Here is a 17,296-nt window from a genome sequence, read left to right as displayed (position 1 = left end):
AGTGCTTTCCGAATTTATTCGACTCATTGGCATTGAAACTATTCGGAAACAGACAGGATAATCACCTTTTGGATCTGGCAGCTGATTTCCTCAGCGGCTGGTCGTGGCTACAACTCCGGAGTCGGAGACTCGAGAAACCCTCAATTCGTGATTCGAATAGACGGAAGCAAACTCCCAAGCTCTTCGTCCAAATTGGAGGTGAGGTTGACAGGCGGCCATTGATGACGATAATTGCTGTGGTCAGGTGAGGGTTTGGGTTTGCGTTAGGGTGTGACTGACAAAACAATCCATTGCTCCTGGGACACTATGGTGCCCTAGACCCCTCTAACTAACACATTGATGTGACAATATTAGGCAGTCTTTGCCCAACAAAGAACTAACCTTATAGTTGTAGTATATACAATATCGAGTCTAGTATGTAATCTAACAATGTAATAGTCTACTAATTCAAAAGCCTCAAGAAAAATAACCTAATAGTTTTCAAGGGCCTAAGCAGCTGCCTGCTGCAACTGCAGCACATAACAACAGACACTTCCAACATTTTAAAATCAGCATTTTACTCCTTTTGTTAGAAGTTGCATGTTAAACATGAGGTAAAATTCAATTCCAATCCCTCAATGAGTAGACGAATCAAGTCATAAACAATACTGAAGACAGTTTAAGAAAAACATACAAGAGGCAAGGTGGGTGGCACTAAACTGCCAGAGCCTGCTGTTGGGCATGCCACCCGACAACATCTTTGTATGCCAAGTTGCCTCCAAAAATATCCAAAGCACTACCCACAGTGACATCGACTCGCTCCATCCCTGCAGCTTTTATCCTCTCTAAATCGGCCATCACTGTGACACCACCAGCATAAGTCACCGGAATCTGACAAGCCAACGGCAGTGAATCAACAATATGAAAAACAAGCTATATGCGTGGATGGCTACATAAACCAGCCTAGTTACTTCCACGAGAGGTATCTTTACAAAAATTAGAGTGCTTCTGCATGCTATAAATTTAAGTATTTAACAAGTATCCAGCATCATGTCCACCGGGGCCTTTTAAACCTATAGCTTGCAGTGAAGTATAAGATCCACAAGCTTCTACCCGCAACAACATACCAAAAGAGGAAAAGGGAACAAACTGTAAAGAAAAGCAAAAAGAAGAACACAAGAAAACCTTCAGCAATAGAAGACCAGATGTAAATAACATACGCCTTTTTCGTAGGCAGTGGCTCATGCAAAAATCATTACATTTGAATGACTATAAGCAGTCTACTGTGAATAGATACGTGCAGAGCAGATGCATAATCAGTTAACCACGTCATCATCCATGTAAGGCGGGTACTAAAAACATGATCTTTGGTTTTGTCTTCAATTGGCTTCCAGGGGGTGTCCCCGAGAAGGTGATAGAGCTTATGCATTGCTGGACTGGAATGAGTGGGGACGGGGTAGAAGGAAGAGCTGGAAAGTTGATCAATCTTGTTTGATGTGCATCATATTGGCAGGGTTTGAAATCAACTTTACAATTGGAACCCAAATGGGAGAGGATTTTTGTGATCTCAATTAGGGTTGATGTTAGCCACCAGTAGCATCAAAGATGTAGTTCAAAGATATTTTTGACATTTAGTTATCTTATTTTGTTCCATTTTATTTGGATCATGTTTATGGGTTTATTTTGCCTATAATGTGGGGGAGAGGTCCACATATTTTGTTATGTTCTTGGACCAATATATACTGTTGGATGGATAGCACATGAAACAGTGCTTCGCGAGTGTCGATGCAACCATAGGATACCTGCGAAGTTGAAGGATAAATTCTATAGTAAAAGGCAAGCTATGTTATATGGCACGAAGTGCAGGGTTACTAAGAAACACCATGCGTCCATTTGGTTGAGGTATGCTGGGTGGATTTTCTGTTTTCGATGCTTATTAAGTGAAATTCTCCATTACAGTCATCAGAATTCATGACTGGAAACCTAGGGCTGCATCAATCATGTTATTGGAGAACTTTTCATAAAGTTTTCTCACTCATCATAATAAAAAATAGTAATACTAACAAAGAGTGCTGATTGCTGCGTTTAAGTTCAGCCTGCCCTACTTGATGAGATAAACTAGATAAAACACAGCTGGGAACCCCTTTTGACATGCCACTTTTTCTAATTGACAAGGTGGAGTAGTGTAAGAAGTAAAATGTGACGGGTGAATGCCAATTCTCAATTTCTTTTTGCCAAGAAGTAGATAAGAAATTAATAAGTAAGAAAAAACAAAAAGTTGATAGCCTCCGAGGAAAATGACATGTAGAAACATAGAGACATGGAGAAGATAATGTGTTACATACAGGTGAATGGCTGCCAAGCAATGTCACGAGCTCTTCATCAATTCCCAGCCTGTACAAATAAATTAGAATCACCTAATGAAAATTAAAAAAAGCCATAAAAGCAGATTACAAGGTTTTCGAAAGGGTCCAGTCGCTGAAATGGTAACTTTGCTATTTCAATACAAAGGTAGCGAAAGTGAACTTTTTCAGTTTCCGCAATAATGATAATCAATTATACGTTCTATTAAGTAACTAAACCAAATTTTGATGTATTTGAACACTTCCAGAGTTTGTAAGGAGTCTAAAAATTAAATCTGCTCGGTATCAAACATGTTCAATCCTACCAAAAAGTTATGCAATTTACCCACGAGATACCTAACTTAATCAGATGCATGAAAGTGTTAACAAAATGGCAATGCTAACTAGCTAGGGGAGAATTTTCAAGGCTGTCATCTTGAGTGGCTTTTCCATATCCAGCAGGTCCGTAGCCTTGTGCATGGGACGGTTTCCTTTCTGCTATCTAGTTAACTTCAACAATGAACTTTAAATAGATAAGCCCTTTTCCTTAAATGGACTGGATCCAAACTATAATGTTGGAAAATGATATAGGATGATGTAGCTGAACTTGTCAAACACAAATTGGAGATTATAAAGAAAACCTTATTTCAATTCTTTGAGAATTAATATATGTCCTACTTGAAAAGTTCCATTTATCTGTCGAGAGAAAAGAGCACATCAAGCTCACTTTGTTGATGATTACGATAGAATAACAATATCCTGATGTGGATTATGTGTTCCGAGTGATTTTATGAAAAAATAGACCAAAGGAAAACACTTACTTTTTCATGACAAAGCACCCAAATGTCCTCTGATGGTATTAGGTACTATTTCATTTGTAAATATTCTAGGTACTAATTTTCTTGCCACATTAGTAAAATCAAACAAATGCAACACAATCAAATCTGAGAGGTATAAGGCCAAGCAGTTAGCACAATAAGGGAATGGGAGAACTGAATGAAGAAGATTAACTTGAGAAAACAAAAACCCGCCTCGACAAAGAGTGGAACTCATGATGGTTTGAAATAATGAGTTAAAGCATCAATGTCCCATCCTACTGGATCAATGATTTTTTCTTAAAAATGAACGAACTTGAAAACAAAACATTTTGTGGACATCAACACATAATGCACATACGAAAGTCGCAACAAGAAAGAACAAAAGACAGTCTTACAACTTACTTTTTCCCTTCAACGTCAACACCATGGACAAGAAACTCGTCAGCATACGTTGCAAGAAATTTCATTATCTTCTCATCAAGAAATACATCAGTAAATTTCTGCCACCTGTCAGTGACAATTGCATATTTTCCTTCCTGCATGTCACGGTACTTAAAAGAATTAGTAGGAGAGAAGAAGAAAAGAGGCAATAGAGAACTTTCACAGAGTGACTGGTCTTCATTCTTAATAACATGTCAGTACATTCCCATATCGTCCGCCCTTTCAAAAGCCCCTTTCTTTCCTCTGATTTCATAACCATGGTTAATGCACCACCATGAATGAGCAGCACGAGACTTAAAAGAACAAGGGAGGTCATACACAAGATATCAGTGCTAAAAATCTGTTCCGCTCAATAACTAGTAGAGAAAAGGTGGGTTACAATGTCATGTTCCCAATTGAAACGTTCAAAACATCACTAGATTCTTAGTACAATTTAGATTCAATTAAAATATATTGAGAACAAATAATTGATAGCACTTTAACTTGGGCCATCTCCAATCTGTACTCTATTTCTTCATCTGATTTGGAAGGAAACTTGGTTAAAAGCTCTATCTGAATGAAGCACTCCAATCCTTTTCTGTTTTCCCCATTGAATCTTCTTGAAAAGATTCCCACATTATCCCGAAAACCAAATTATATGAAAGAAAATCATCTCCAGACATTAATCTTTTACAGATTTCATCAGCTATGATTGAAAATTAAAGCATTTACAGATTTGATAAAGGATCCTGTTCATCCTTGATTCGCTGAGGGGTTTGGTTCTCCCTTGATTTGATACAAGTTTGATGAAAGGATTGGAGTTACTTTTACCAATTTTCATTAACGTTGACTTTCATTAAGGTTCGGAGATGCCCATACAATATACATAATAGAAGCCACTGTAAAGGAATGAAATTCAGTCGGCGTCTCTTCCCAAATCTCGACAGTACATAGTATCTAACATCAAAAACATCCCTACCTTCTTTCTGCAGCTTAGATCCAACACGAGCCTCTGTTTTCCAACAACACGGGCAAGTTCTTTAAGCCTCTGAAGTTCCATTTGGCCATTATTGAATACATACTGCGACCAGAAAGAAAAAAGCTCTCAACACAGATAGTTGAGCTATTTATTACTATAGGATCACACAAATCTAGAAGAGACTCGGTGTCAGTATAACTGGTTATCAAAAAATAACATAAAATAGTAGTTGGTTTGATAACTGCAGGCCTTACTAAAGGTCCTCAACAACTCCCTAGTGAAAAAATTACACGGCATCCAATGTCAAAAGATTTTTCGGATTAGCGCACAGGAACAAACAGCATCTTAATTGAGAATCTAGAAGTAGTCTGAGTTATGACGAATCAGATAGCTGGACTTGTACGAAATTTCACAAATACCCAACAATATGGGGTGAGTGTGAGCGTGGATCGAGGATAGATAGGGGAACAAGGATGACAATTAACTTGTGATTATTCTGATTATACGTCACCTGACAGAGTCACAGACTGAAGCACATGCCTATGTAAATATGGCTGAGCTGCTTTTGATGAACTTGAAAAAAGCAAAAACTGAAAACATACTGATGTGATAATGACATGGCTGGCTCCTTCTTCAATGTAACTCAAAGCATTGTCTGGATTGATCCCACCTCCAACATGTAAACCGCCTGGATGTTATCAGTCCTCGCAGAAAGTCAGCAGAGGAAGTCTATAAGTTTAAACATAGAACTTTGGGTGACTGGAAAGAACACATTGTACTGATATAAAACCTGCCTCGTAGACTACAAGAAGGTTAAATACTAGATGGTATTGGTATATGTCTCAATAAAAATGTACAAGCACACATCTATACGGGCCTATATAAATTGCAAATAAGGTGCGTTATGAAACTACATATGCAGTCTGACGATTAAGAAGAGCAGAAGGAAGGTGAAGATCACGGTAAACAAAACATAAAGAGTTCACTTCAAGGGTGAAGATATATACCCAAAAACAAGCACATAATTGGGAATCCCCAATAAGTTAAGAATCTCGGTTACTATGTACCTATGTGCAAACAAGTATCGCTAACAGGACAAGCAGAGGTAATAATTTCTAGGAACATTCCAATGTTCCACTCTGTACTTCTTATAACCGACTTTTTGATAGATGTTCTTTCAATGGAAACTATGAAAATAACCAAGATGCATATGGTTGTAACTCTCCACCATTTAGATATGAATTCACAACAAAATAGATCGGTTACTCAATGAGTAAGACACCTTCTTGTGTGTAGCTTTATTTTGCTCCAAATGCCATGCATAACTTAAGAGAGAATATATAACAAGACCATGCAATGCGAAGAATGATACATACGAAGAAAGTAATAGTTGTCTACCAGGATAAGCATGCAGCGCTTCCATGGCAGCAGATTTGCTCAAAGGATCAGCTCCAATCATGATGACATGACCACCTGTAAGCCCATCTTCTTTGTATATGTTTGCATACTCTGCGGCTGACTTATCTGATTCAAAATTGGTTACTGGAGTGAAACTACCCTCCTTCAAATCCTGAATGGTAGACCCCACAATTTGCTTAACTTTCCCCTGAAAATAAACTCTCTGTTAATGACGAAAAATACAAACAAACCCTCTTCTAAGTGCCTTGCGGTTCAAAAATAAAATAAAAAAATCAAACCCATGAATCAAAACTGTAGGTCCCTAGCATAGATTGTAACACGGAAACCAACCATTGATCAACTACCATAGGATAATCCAAATCACAGTTTGAAGGTGACAAAGATAGAAAAGGTTTTTGCTCCTCCTTAGCATTACACTCCATGCAATGCGTCACAAACATTGAAGCAAAAATGGGAAACCCACCCAAGCAACAAAGGTTTATTGAATCATGCAGAAAGTTGTTCATTAAAGTTTAAACCACTACCAGCTAAAAAAAGTTTCAGAAGTGATACAAGAAATAACCATATCAGGTGGAAGAGGGATTGGAAACCCCTGGCTTATTAACAAACACAAAGGTCCACTCAATGCAGTGATACATAAACTAATTTTCTAAGCTGAACTGATGTATCCAGACTAGAGCAGAATGTAGCGTCCTATAACTGATTTCTAGTGTGTCTAGTTTAGGTTAAATACATTGTGCTTCGTCAAAAATCAAGCCACCTCTTTTCTTTTCTTTTTTTTGGTACTTCAGAATTATACATGCCACCTCTTAGTGGGAGCTAAATGGTAACCCTCAAAATTTATTTTAAAAGCATGAGATTTTGTGCAAGTTTCACGCTTCTAAAAATAGTTGCAGCCATTACATCACAATCTAGGTCCACTCCATGAAGCGAATCTACCAGTACATAAGTTTCATAATCTAAGGTCAACTGAAGTATCTAGACTCTAGAGTTCATGAGAATGTCTCGTCATAGAACTGGTTTATTTGGAGTGTCAAGCTTGCGTTAAACACATTGTGAATGCGATGCCACCTCCAAGTGGGAGTCGAGTGGTAACCATCAAAAATTCATTTTAAAACCATGAGGTTTGTTGCAAGGCTCACGCTTCTAAAAATCAGTTGCAGCCATTACCTAAAGCCATTACATGACAATTTACTGATTCCTCCAGAAGAATAACCAAGTGGAATAGCCAATTGACATTGTCATGTGTTGCAGCCTTGGTGACCTGCAACCTTGTCAAAACCCCAAGAATCAGCGAGTTATTGTGCATGGCCAACATTCAGCTTGTGAAGTTAAAAGGTCATCAAGAGAAATTGCAAGCTTTGTTATTTAACATCCTATGTCTCTGGAAAATAATATACCTAGCTTAAGTCCACTAAACTTATTATTAAATCAATAGATAGCAAATCTTTAACAAATGTTCCATGAAACATAGAGCTTAGTAAATCTTGCTAGGATACTTAACTTTGGCTGATTCTTTTCGCCCTACTTAAACAGGTTCACATTTCCATGTCTCAATTAAACCCACTGGCTAAAAGGCAGGAATTTAATAAGATGGAATGGATGTCAATATGTCATGATACATATGGTAAATAAAGGGGGGAAACTCTCAAACACAAATGAACACAAAGAGATATGAAAACACGAATGGTACTTGTGAAGAAGTCCAACCTTGTGTATGTCAATACAAGGGCGGAACCGAACTCCACATTGGATGCACAGTCCACGACGAGGTCCTGCATGAAGCATAAAACAAAATCCTTCAACAAGATATAAACATACATATCTAGATGCACCAATGAAGCAAACGAAATGGAAGCAGGCATACTGGAGATAGATGAAGGTACAGTCCCCAGATACTTTTGATGATTGTTGTTATTGCCGTTGTAGATTGCAGAAAACGAACTGAGGCCTGATGAGGATGTGGTGGCTCTGAGGCTGTGAACTCTCATTCTAGGTCAACAATTCCCAAACTGCTTGTTGTGATCACAATTTGGTAGACAAAGACTACAAAGTACAAAGCATTAGTTATGGCTTCATATGAAGGCTCAGACTTGGGCAACCCACTCTTGACCCGGAATCTACACCGGGGCGAATATTTTTCAGTTTTTGGGTCTATTTTCGAATCACTTAAAATTTCTTTATCTGGCTCTCAAACTAATGATTTCATCTTCTGTCCTAAACCACATAATGTGTGTGTGAAAATGATGAAAGCGGGAGATCTAAGCGTGCATGGAAATGATAAAAGCGGGAGCAAGAGCATGAAAGTGCCATTTGAAAACATTCCAAACTACTAAGATTCATGAGAGCGAGGACTAAGAGCCGGAGCATAGTGCATAGAGCGAGGATTGAGAGTGGCGTGGAGGGTCATACTGGAGGATTCTGTGACCTAGATTATATCCTCAGAGTGAGGAGTCTATTTCAGCTTATGACGTCTAATGGGAAACTACCATGTAAATGGATAACGTAGAATGAGTAGCTTGACAGCTGAAAAGATATTTCACAGGTTGGAAACCTAGATCATTAAACCAAGTACTCGTCATCGTAAATTTGGACAACCTACACATGTACTCCAATATTCATGTTCTCCTCACTTTCCCACCATCGAACTCCTCACTCTCTCGTTGGAGCCCCCTCACCTTCCCCACCTTACGTCAAATTATCGGCAACCAGCAATTTAATATAACTATCTTGATTGTCAAATATGTTCTAAGTAAGAAAATCTAGTTACTACAATACTAAAACTGCAACAACTGTCAGATGGCCCAAGTCATTACATATTATAAGAAAAGGTGACAAAATGTATCCTTGCGTTTGCGAAGCACATTTATTGGAGGAGGAAAACTTATGAAGACATAATGTAGAGACCCATAGCTTCTCCCTTAGCACTTCCAATTGTTCTTCCAATGCAAATGGAGCTCTTCTGAATTTCAGTTCTTGATTTGCTTATTGTAACATAAATTCACCCACTCCCGTGTAGAAATTGAAGTTCCGGGAAATCTAAGTTGACTGGATTTTCACCCAGCCATTTATCTTCCCTAAATTTAGTTTGGAAACCTGGATTTTCACCCAGCCATTTGTCTACCCGTTGGTGCAAAAATGGCATTGCCAAAGCCATTTTTTGGCTAGCAACAGTGTCGTGGTGTCAAAAAAAATTAAAATTGTCAGGGTAGCTCCACCACTGTAATGCCATTTTGGTGTAACCACCCTTCTTCCCCTCTGTTCTAACACTTTGAAGGTGATGAAGCAAGTTTGAAAATTGCCAAATTCTCAGAACAAAGGTGAAGAGGGTTTTTAATACTTGATGCCGAATTTCGGCTTTGGCATGGCATTAGCCAATTCTGAATTTTGTTTGCTTATGGAGCATATATCTTCCTACGGAGCTGAAGCTCAACCATTTTGAGGCAATTAACACTTCTAGTTCAAATTTATTTGAGATCACTTTAACGCAAAGAGCTTCACTTCCATAACCAAACCTCCTCCACCACTTCTTTTAATCCCCCAGAGGAATGAGGTAAGTGGAATCGAACCGCATATTTATGCCGCTTCGCTGCTGTTGGTTCAATTCAACAATAAAATTACTTGACCCCGAAAACAATAGGCATCTAAATTACCCATAGAAAACAACTAATAGACGATCAGAGAGAGAGAGAGAGAGAGAGAGAGAGAGAGAGGCGAGGGAGAGGTACCTTTCACATATCGGCGGCCGCCTATCGTTGCCGGAGCAGTGGCACGAAGCTTTTTAGAGAGAGAGAGAAAGGGAATTGGGTTCAGCAAACGACTTCCAGCGGATTTCACTGATGAGAGTCTGAGACCTCGCGCACGGCTTGAACAGCGGAGGTCCAGTAAAACGACGTCGCCATGTTTCATTAATACTTCGCATCTTCAACGTGAGAAGTCTTCAGACCTCCGGACTGGCCGTGTAATTGGTAAATTGTGAACTCATTCTGGTTTATTTTTACGATCGAAACTGTTCAGATTGTAGATCTTGTTGAGAAGATAAAACGAAAATAATATTATATCAATCGATTGCGAATTGGTTTATAATCGGAGGCGATCGATGTGAATTTTTTTTTAAGAGAATGGACTCGGCCGCACCGGAGCGACATTACATCGCATCTTGAACATGCGATGAGTTTGGAAACGACGTCGGACCCATTAAGCTCCGGACTGCAAAGTTTCATCGGTAAATTGTGAGCTCATTCAAGTATACTTTTACGATCAAAACTGTTCAAGTTGTAAAGCTTGTCGAGAAGATAAATTGTATTGAAGTTTGTATCAATAAAATGGGAATTAGTTCATAATCGGAGGTGATCGGAGTAAATTTATTTTTATTAAAATAGATATGATAACACTGGATCAATTCCAATGTTATTATGGGATCTCCCGGATCCGAATCCTTCGCCATCCTCCCCGTAATCTCCTTCCTCTTCCTCTTCCTCTCCTCCCGTTGCCGTTACCGCTGCCGCTGCCGCCACCACCACGCCGCCCACACTCCATCCCGCCACATAACCCACGCGCCAACGTCTCAATCCGAAGGGCTCGATCCATCCGAAATTTAGTGTGCGCTTCCGCTAAACTAAATGGAATTAGCTCCTCCTGGGCTCTGGTTTTGGATCAAAACACCAAATACCCATCTCGTTACTCTGCTGAGATTTCTTGCTATTGCGACATCTTGGGAGACAAACCCATTAGTTGCTTTCTTGTACGGGCAAATTCATAATGTTCTCCCTGCCTCATTGCTACACCATTGCAGGTATCCCAATTCATAAAGCTCTGTGCTTTATAAAACCGTAGCCAAGGCAATGGCAAATCGATTAAGACAGACCCTCACAAATATCTTAAGTCTTAAATCAGAGTGCCTTTGTACAGGATAGACAGATTTCGGATAACATTTCGATAGCTCGTGAAATAGTGCATTTCTTGTCTTGAAGAATAAACGGAGTGGAAGAGATGGTTACGTGGCGTTGAAGTTGGACGTTACTAAAGCTTATGATCGAGTCAAATGGAATTATTTGGAAAAAGTGATGATGCAAATGGGCTTTGACTTGAAATGGATAACAGTGGATTACGAATTGGTGTCGACGGTTTCATATTCGGTCACAACCAACGCCCAACAGTATGGGTTTATTAAACCTGAAAGGGGAATAAGGCAGGGAGACCCTCTTTCCCCGCACTTGTTCCTTCTATGCGCTGAAGGTTTCTCGAGCCTATTGAATCAGAAAGCGAGACAAAGGAAACTCAAGGGAATTAACATTTGCCGTAATAGTCCTGCTGCATCACACCTTCTTTTTGCAGATGATTTGTTGCGTTTTTTTGCAAGGCTAAGGGAGGAATGCAAAGAAATAAAAGATGTGCTGGACACTTATAAGAAGGTGTCGGGGCAGTTTGTAAATGTCTAAAAATCATCCATACTTTTTAGTCACAATACTCCGGAATCGCAGAGAATCGATTGTAGGCTTCATGAATAGTGCCGAAGGAGGGAAGTGTATATCTGGGGATGCCGTATGTTATTGGGAGGTCAAAGAAAGCAGCCTTAAGTTTGTTGAAGAGTGTGTGACAAACAAGATAAAGCAATTGGAAGGAAGCTTCAATAATCCGGGCTGGAATGGAGGTGCTCATCAAGTCTGTACTGTTTGCGATGCCAACTTATGCTATGGCTTGTGTTAAAATCCCACGAGGTATGTGCAAAAAACTAAATCCACGATTGCGAATTTTTTCTATTGTGGTGTTGAGGATCGAAGGAAAATTCATTGGCTAAGCTGGGGCAAAATGACAGAAGTTAAAGGAAAAGGAGGGTTGGGGCCGGTTAAGAGATTTAGAAGCCTTCAACCTTGCTGTGCTTGCTAAACAATGGTGGCGATTTCTAAATGGTGATAATTCTTTGTTCTACAGATTGTACAAGGCAAAGTACTTCCGCAATACGTCCTTTTTGGAAGCCCAAGCTAAGCCGGCTTCTTCGTGGGCATGGCAAAGCTCTTTGGCGAGTAAAGAAGTGGTGGGAAGAGGTTGGCAAGGGTGGATTGCGGATGGGCGAAGGGCTACGATTTTGGATCGACGATGTTTTATTATCTCAAACCCGCGACACAGGGAAAAAAAAAAAAAAACCCCTTATCAATCGAACATGCAATTATGTTTCCATCGAGAACATTCATCAAGAGGCTTGTTTTGTAGGTTAGAAAATCTCTCCAATTCAATCGTATCACTTGAACAATTATAGGTGTCGTTCATAACCTCAGATTAATTTTGCTGCAAATTATAACTAACCCAATGATAGTTAGCAAAGTGAATTATTGGGATCATCAAAAAAAGTCGTGAACCTGCCTATCAAAAAAAAGAAGAAGTTGTGAAACCTCCCAATCAACAGGCAACATCTAAGACTTTGGGGTTGGCTATTAATGCTCGCTATTAAGGTTTCAAATTCGAAATCTTCTAGGTGTCATCGGCTCTTGTGGGGCTAGTTTATGTGGTGTTTTGTTTCGACTTTAAATAACTCCTGTTATGGACTATGGAATTGATTCCTCTTATTTGTTATAAAACCAAAACACAAGGTCTGAAGCTCCAGGAAAAGAGTAGAGTGTTGATGACAGTATCATCACGTATCATCGAAACATGTCACAAGTTATTAAAACGATAAGCTCAAAATTACTTACGGATAATAAGTTAAGTAACAATGATAAAAAAGGGTCCCTAACACTAGAACAGGGAAAGCTATACAAGCACACATCCCAATACAAAGTATGATCTGCACAGAGCTTTATAGTGGCAAATACAGCGGTTGTCGATGCACCTTCCTTCTTCCACACTTGTAGCAGAAGTTGCTCCCACATCTGCACTTAACAATGGAGCAACCATCAACGTGCTCAACACAGTGGTGACAGTGTGGGCACCTCGTCCACTTCTTCCTCTCAGCAAGAACCTCAAACGCAACATCATTCCTCTCTCTCAGCTTCCCACTTTCCTCGCACCAGTACCCTGTGTGCCAAGGCAACTTGCAGAAGGAGCAAAACAGCCTCTTACAAATCGGACACACCGACCTCCTCACTGTCCCCCCACACTTGTTCACCACCAATATAAAGGTGAAACATAGCAAGGGAGCAGTAGGGCTACTTGATGTTCCCAATAAAAACCCATCCTGCAGTTTCTTTGAAAAACCATATGAATATAAAGCCCTTGCTGCTGGTTCTTCTCTCCCCTCACTGGATTTTCTGCTTCTCTACTGGCGCTTCACTGTTGCATCTTAACGCTCTGTTCTCTAAATATCTTCAAGTATTTCTCCGCCACCTTTCTGCTCTTCTCCATTTCAGTCTCTGCAGATTACATCGCTTGAGTTCCTTTCTTCTTCTCTCCACTGCATCCTTCTCCATTCTGAATTAAGTTCATGTGGCTTGTTATCTACTACACATTCTGCGACATCTGAGGATCTTAATTGACTTATTTGCGTCCATTTGGTGGAGGTATGCTATGCTGGTTGGATTTTCTGTTTTCGATGCTTGTTTAGTGAAATTCTCCATTACAGTCATCATAATTCATGACTGGAAACCTAGGGTTGCATCAATCATGTTCTTGGATAGCTTTCCATAAAGTTTTCTCAATCATCACAATAAAAATTAGTAATACTAACGAAGAGTGCTGATTGCTGTGTTTAAGTTCAGCCTGCCCTACTTGATGAGATATAGACTAGATAAAACACAGCTGGGAACCCCTTTTGACACGCCACTTTTTCTAATTGACAAGGTGGAGTGTAAGTAGTAAAATGTGAAGGGTGAATGCCAATACTAAATTTCTTTTTGCCAGAAAGTAGATAAGAAATTAATGAGTAAGAAAAAACAAAAAGTTGATAGCCTCCGAGGAAAATGACATGTAGAAACATAGGGACACGGAGAAGATAAGGTGTTACATACAGGTGAATGGCTGCCAAGCAATGTCACGAGCTCTTCATCAATTCCCAGCCTGTACAAATAAATTAGAATCACTTAATGAAAATTAAAAATGCCATAAAAGCAGATTACAAGGTTTTCGAAAAGGTCCAGTCGCCGAAATGGTAACTTTGCTATTTCAATACCACGGTAGCGAAAGTGAACTTTGTCAGTTTCCGCAACAATGAATCAATGATAATCAATTATATGTTCTATTAAGTTACCAGACCGAATTATGATGTATTTGAACACTTCCAGAGTTTGTAAGGAGTCTAAAAATAAAATCAGCTTGGTATCAAACATGTTCAATCCAACCAAAAAGTCAAGCAATTTACGCACGAGATACCTAACTTAATCAGATGCATGAGAGTGTTAACAAAATGGCAATGCTAACTAGCTAGGGGAGAATTTTCAAGGCAGTCTTCTTGAGTGGCTTTTCCATATTCAGCAGGTCTGTAGCCTTGTGTATCGGACGGTTTCCTTTCTGCTATCTTGTTGACGTCAATAATGAACTTCTTTCACTCCGCATTGAATAGATAAGCCCTTTTTCTTTAAACGGACTCGATCCCAAACTGTAATGTTGGAATATGATAAAAGATGATGTAGCTGAACTTGTCAAACACAAATTGGAGATTATAAAGATGATGTCTACTTGATAGGTTCCATATATCTGTCGAGAGAAAAGAGCACATCAAGCTCACCTTGTTGATGATCACGATAGAATAACAATATCCTGATGTGGATTATGTGTTCCTAGTGATCTTCCCTAAATTTAGTTTGGAAACCTAACTTAGAGCAAGTCTACCCTTTGGTGCAAAAATGGCATTGCCGAAGCCATTTTTCTGGCTAGCTACAGTGTCGTGTTGTCAATGAAAATGTCAGGGTTGCTCCGCCACTGTAATGCCATTTTGGTATAACACTTTGAAGGTGATGGAGCAAGTTTGAAAATTGCCAAATTTGCAGAACAAAGGTGAAGAGGGTTTTTAATACTTGATGCCGAATTTCGGCTCCGGCATGGCATTAGCCAATTCTGAATTTTGTTTGCTTATGGAGCATATATCTTCCTACGGAGCTGAAGCTCAACCATTTTGAGGCAATTAACACTTCTAGTTCAAATTTATTTGAGATCACTTTAACGCAAAAAGCTTCATTTCCATTACCAAACCTCCTCCACCACTTCTTTTTATCCCCCAGAGGAATGAGGTAAGTGGAATCGAACCGCATATTTATGCCGCTTCGCTGCTGTTGGTTCAATTCAACAATAATATTACTTGACCCCCGAAAACAATAGGCATATAAATTACCCATAGAAAACAACTAATAGACGATCAGAGATAGAGAGGCGAGGGAGAGGTACCTTTTTCTTATCGGCGGCCGCCTATCGTCGCCGGAGCAGTGGCACGAAGCTTTTTAGAGAGAGAGAGAAAGGGAATTGGGTTCAGCAAACGACTTCCAGCGGAGTTCACTGATGAGAGTCTGAGACCTCGCGCACAGCTTGAACAGCGGAGGTGCAGTAAAACGACGTCGCCATGTTTCATTAAGACTTCGCATCTTCAACATGAGAAGTCTTCAGAGCTCCGGACTGGCCATGTAATTGGTAAATTGTAAACACGTTTCGATTTATTTTTACGATCAAAACTGTTCAGATTGTAGATCTTGTTGAGAAGATAAAATGGGAATAAGATCATATCAATCGATTGCGAATTGGTTTATAATCGGAAGCGATCGATGTGAGTTTTTTTTTCAGAGAATAGACCAGGTCGCACCGGAGCGACTTTACATCGCATCTTGAACATGCGATGACTTTGGAAACGACGTCGGACCCATTAAGCTCCGGACTGCAAAGTTTCATCGGTAAATTTTGAGCTCATTCAAGTATACTTTTACGATCGAAACTGTTCAAGTTGTAAAGCTCGTCGAGAAGATAAATCTTGTTGAAGTTCCTATCAATCGAATGCGAATTAGTTTATAATCGGAGGTGATCGCTGTAAATTTATTTTTATTAAAATAGATATGATCACACTGGATCAAGTCCAATGTTATTATGGGATCTCACGGAACCAAATCCTTCGCCATCCTCCCCGTAATCTCCTTCCTCTTCCTCTCCTCAAGTTGCCGCTGCCGCCACCGCCACGCTGCCCACACTCCATCCCGCCACATTACCGACGCGCCGCCGTCTCAACCCAAAGGGCTAGATCCATCCGAAATTTAGTGTGCGCTTCTACTAAACTAAATGGAATTTGCTCCTCCTGGGCTCTGGTTTTGGATCAAAACACCAAATACCCATCTCGTTACTCTGCTGAGATTTCTTGTCAATGCGACATCTTGGGAGACAACCCATTAGTTGCTTTCTTGTACGGGCAAATTCATAAAGTTCTCCCTGCCCCATTGCTACACCATTGCAGGTATCCCAATTTAGATCCATATCTCTATGCTCTGTGCTTTATAAAATCGTAGCCAAGGCCATGGCAAATCGATTAAGGAAGATCCTCCCAAATATCACAAGTCTTAATCAGAGTGCCTTTGTACAAGATAGATTTCGGATAAGATTTCGATAGCTCATGAAATAGTGCATTTCTTAAAAGAATAAAAGGAGTGGGAGAGATGGTTACATGGCGTAGAAGTTGGACATTGCTAAAGCTTATGATCGAGTCTGAATGGATTTCTTTGGAAAAAAGTGATGATGCAAATGGGTTTTGACTTGAAATGGATAGCAGTGGATTACGAATTGTGTGTCGACGATTTCATATTCGGTCACAATCAACGGCCAACAGTATGGGTTTATTGAACCTCAAAGGGGAACAAGGCAGGGAGACCCTCTTTCCCCGCGCTTGTTCCTTCTATACGCTGAAGGTTTCTCGAGCCTATTGAATAAGAAAGCGAGACAAGGGAAACTCAAGGGAACTAAAATTTGCCATAATGGTCCTGCTGTATCGATCACACCTTCTTTTTGCAGATGATTCGTTGGTTTTTTTGCAAGGCCAAGGGAGGAATGCGAAGAAATAAAAGATGTGCTGGACACTTATGACCGAATGGAATGGGATGAGGCAGCAAGGAGGGATAATTTCTCCGGCCGGGATGTGGGCTGTTCTCAAGACTCGTAACAATTTGTTGGCATATTTGGATAGCGAGAAACCGAGTGGATTTTCTGTTGGGGTACACCCTCGTGTGGTGGGTGTGAGTGTAGGGGATCACTCCCCTTGTATAAAGAGTGCACTGTGTGCACTGAGTGTGTGTGTGCAAGAGACGTGAGAGAGAGCAGAGAGAGTGTGAGCGTGAGGCTCCCCCGTCCGGGGGAGCGGTGCTCCTCGGAGATGCTCGGATACTCCGTCGGAGAGCCACCGGAGTGAGGGAGAGAGAGAGGAGTGGGGAAGCCGGTTT

The 17,296-nt window shown here is 40.2% G+C and overlaps 1 protein-coding gene across 2 annotated transcripts; it reads right to left on the bottom strand.

Annotated features, from left to right (window-relative positions):
• Nucleotides 1-540: 540 nt before the first annotated feature.
• On the bottom strand, nucleotides 541-15,405 carry LOC131334462 (1-(5-phosphoribosyl)-5-[(5-phosphoribosylamino)methylideneamino] imidazole-4-carboxamide isomerase, chloroplastic-like). 2 transcript variants are annotated; one of them, XM_058369487.1, is made up of 9 exons: nucleotides 15,273-15,405; nucleotides 7,825-8,003; nucleotides 7,668-7,732; nucleotides 5,937-6,144; nucleotides 5,141-5,226; nucleotides 4,539-4,640; nucleotides 3,542-3,675; nucleotides 2,325-2,373; nucleotides 541-870 (listed from the first exon to the last, which is right to left on the bottom strand). In XM_058369487.1, the coding sequence occupies exons 2-9, from the start codon at nucleotides 7,946-7,948 to the stop codon at nucleotides 694-696; spliced, it is 945 nt and encodes a 314-aa protein (XP_058225470.1). In that variant the 5' UTR covers nucleotides 7,949-8,003; nucleotides 15,273-15,405; the 3' UTR covers nucleotides 541-693. The 2 variants fall into 2 exon arrangements, with proteins under 2 accessions (XP_058225470.1, XP_058225471.1); XM_058369488.1 differs by lacking the exon at nucleotides 15,273-15,405 and adding an exon at nucleotides 9,686-9,822.
• Between the last annotated feature and the right edge of the window lie 1,891 nt (nucleotides 15,406-17,296).

This window comes from Rhododendron vialii, chromosome 7a (genome assembly GCF_030253575.1).
Source record: "Rhododendron vialii isolate Sample 1 chromosome 7a, ASM3025357v1".
Classification (NCBI taxonomy): domain Eukaryota; kingdom Viridiplantae; phylum Streptophyta; class Magnoliopsida; order Ericales; family Ericaceae; genus Rhododendron; species Rhododendron vialii.
This window is presented reverse-complemented; position numbering and strand designations above follow the sequence as displayed.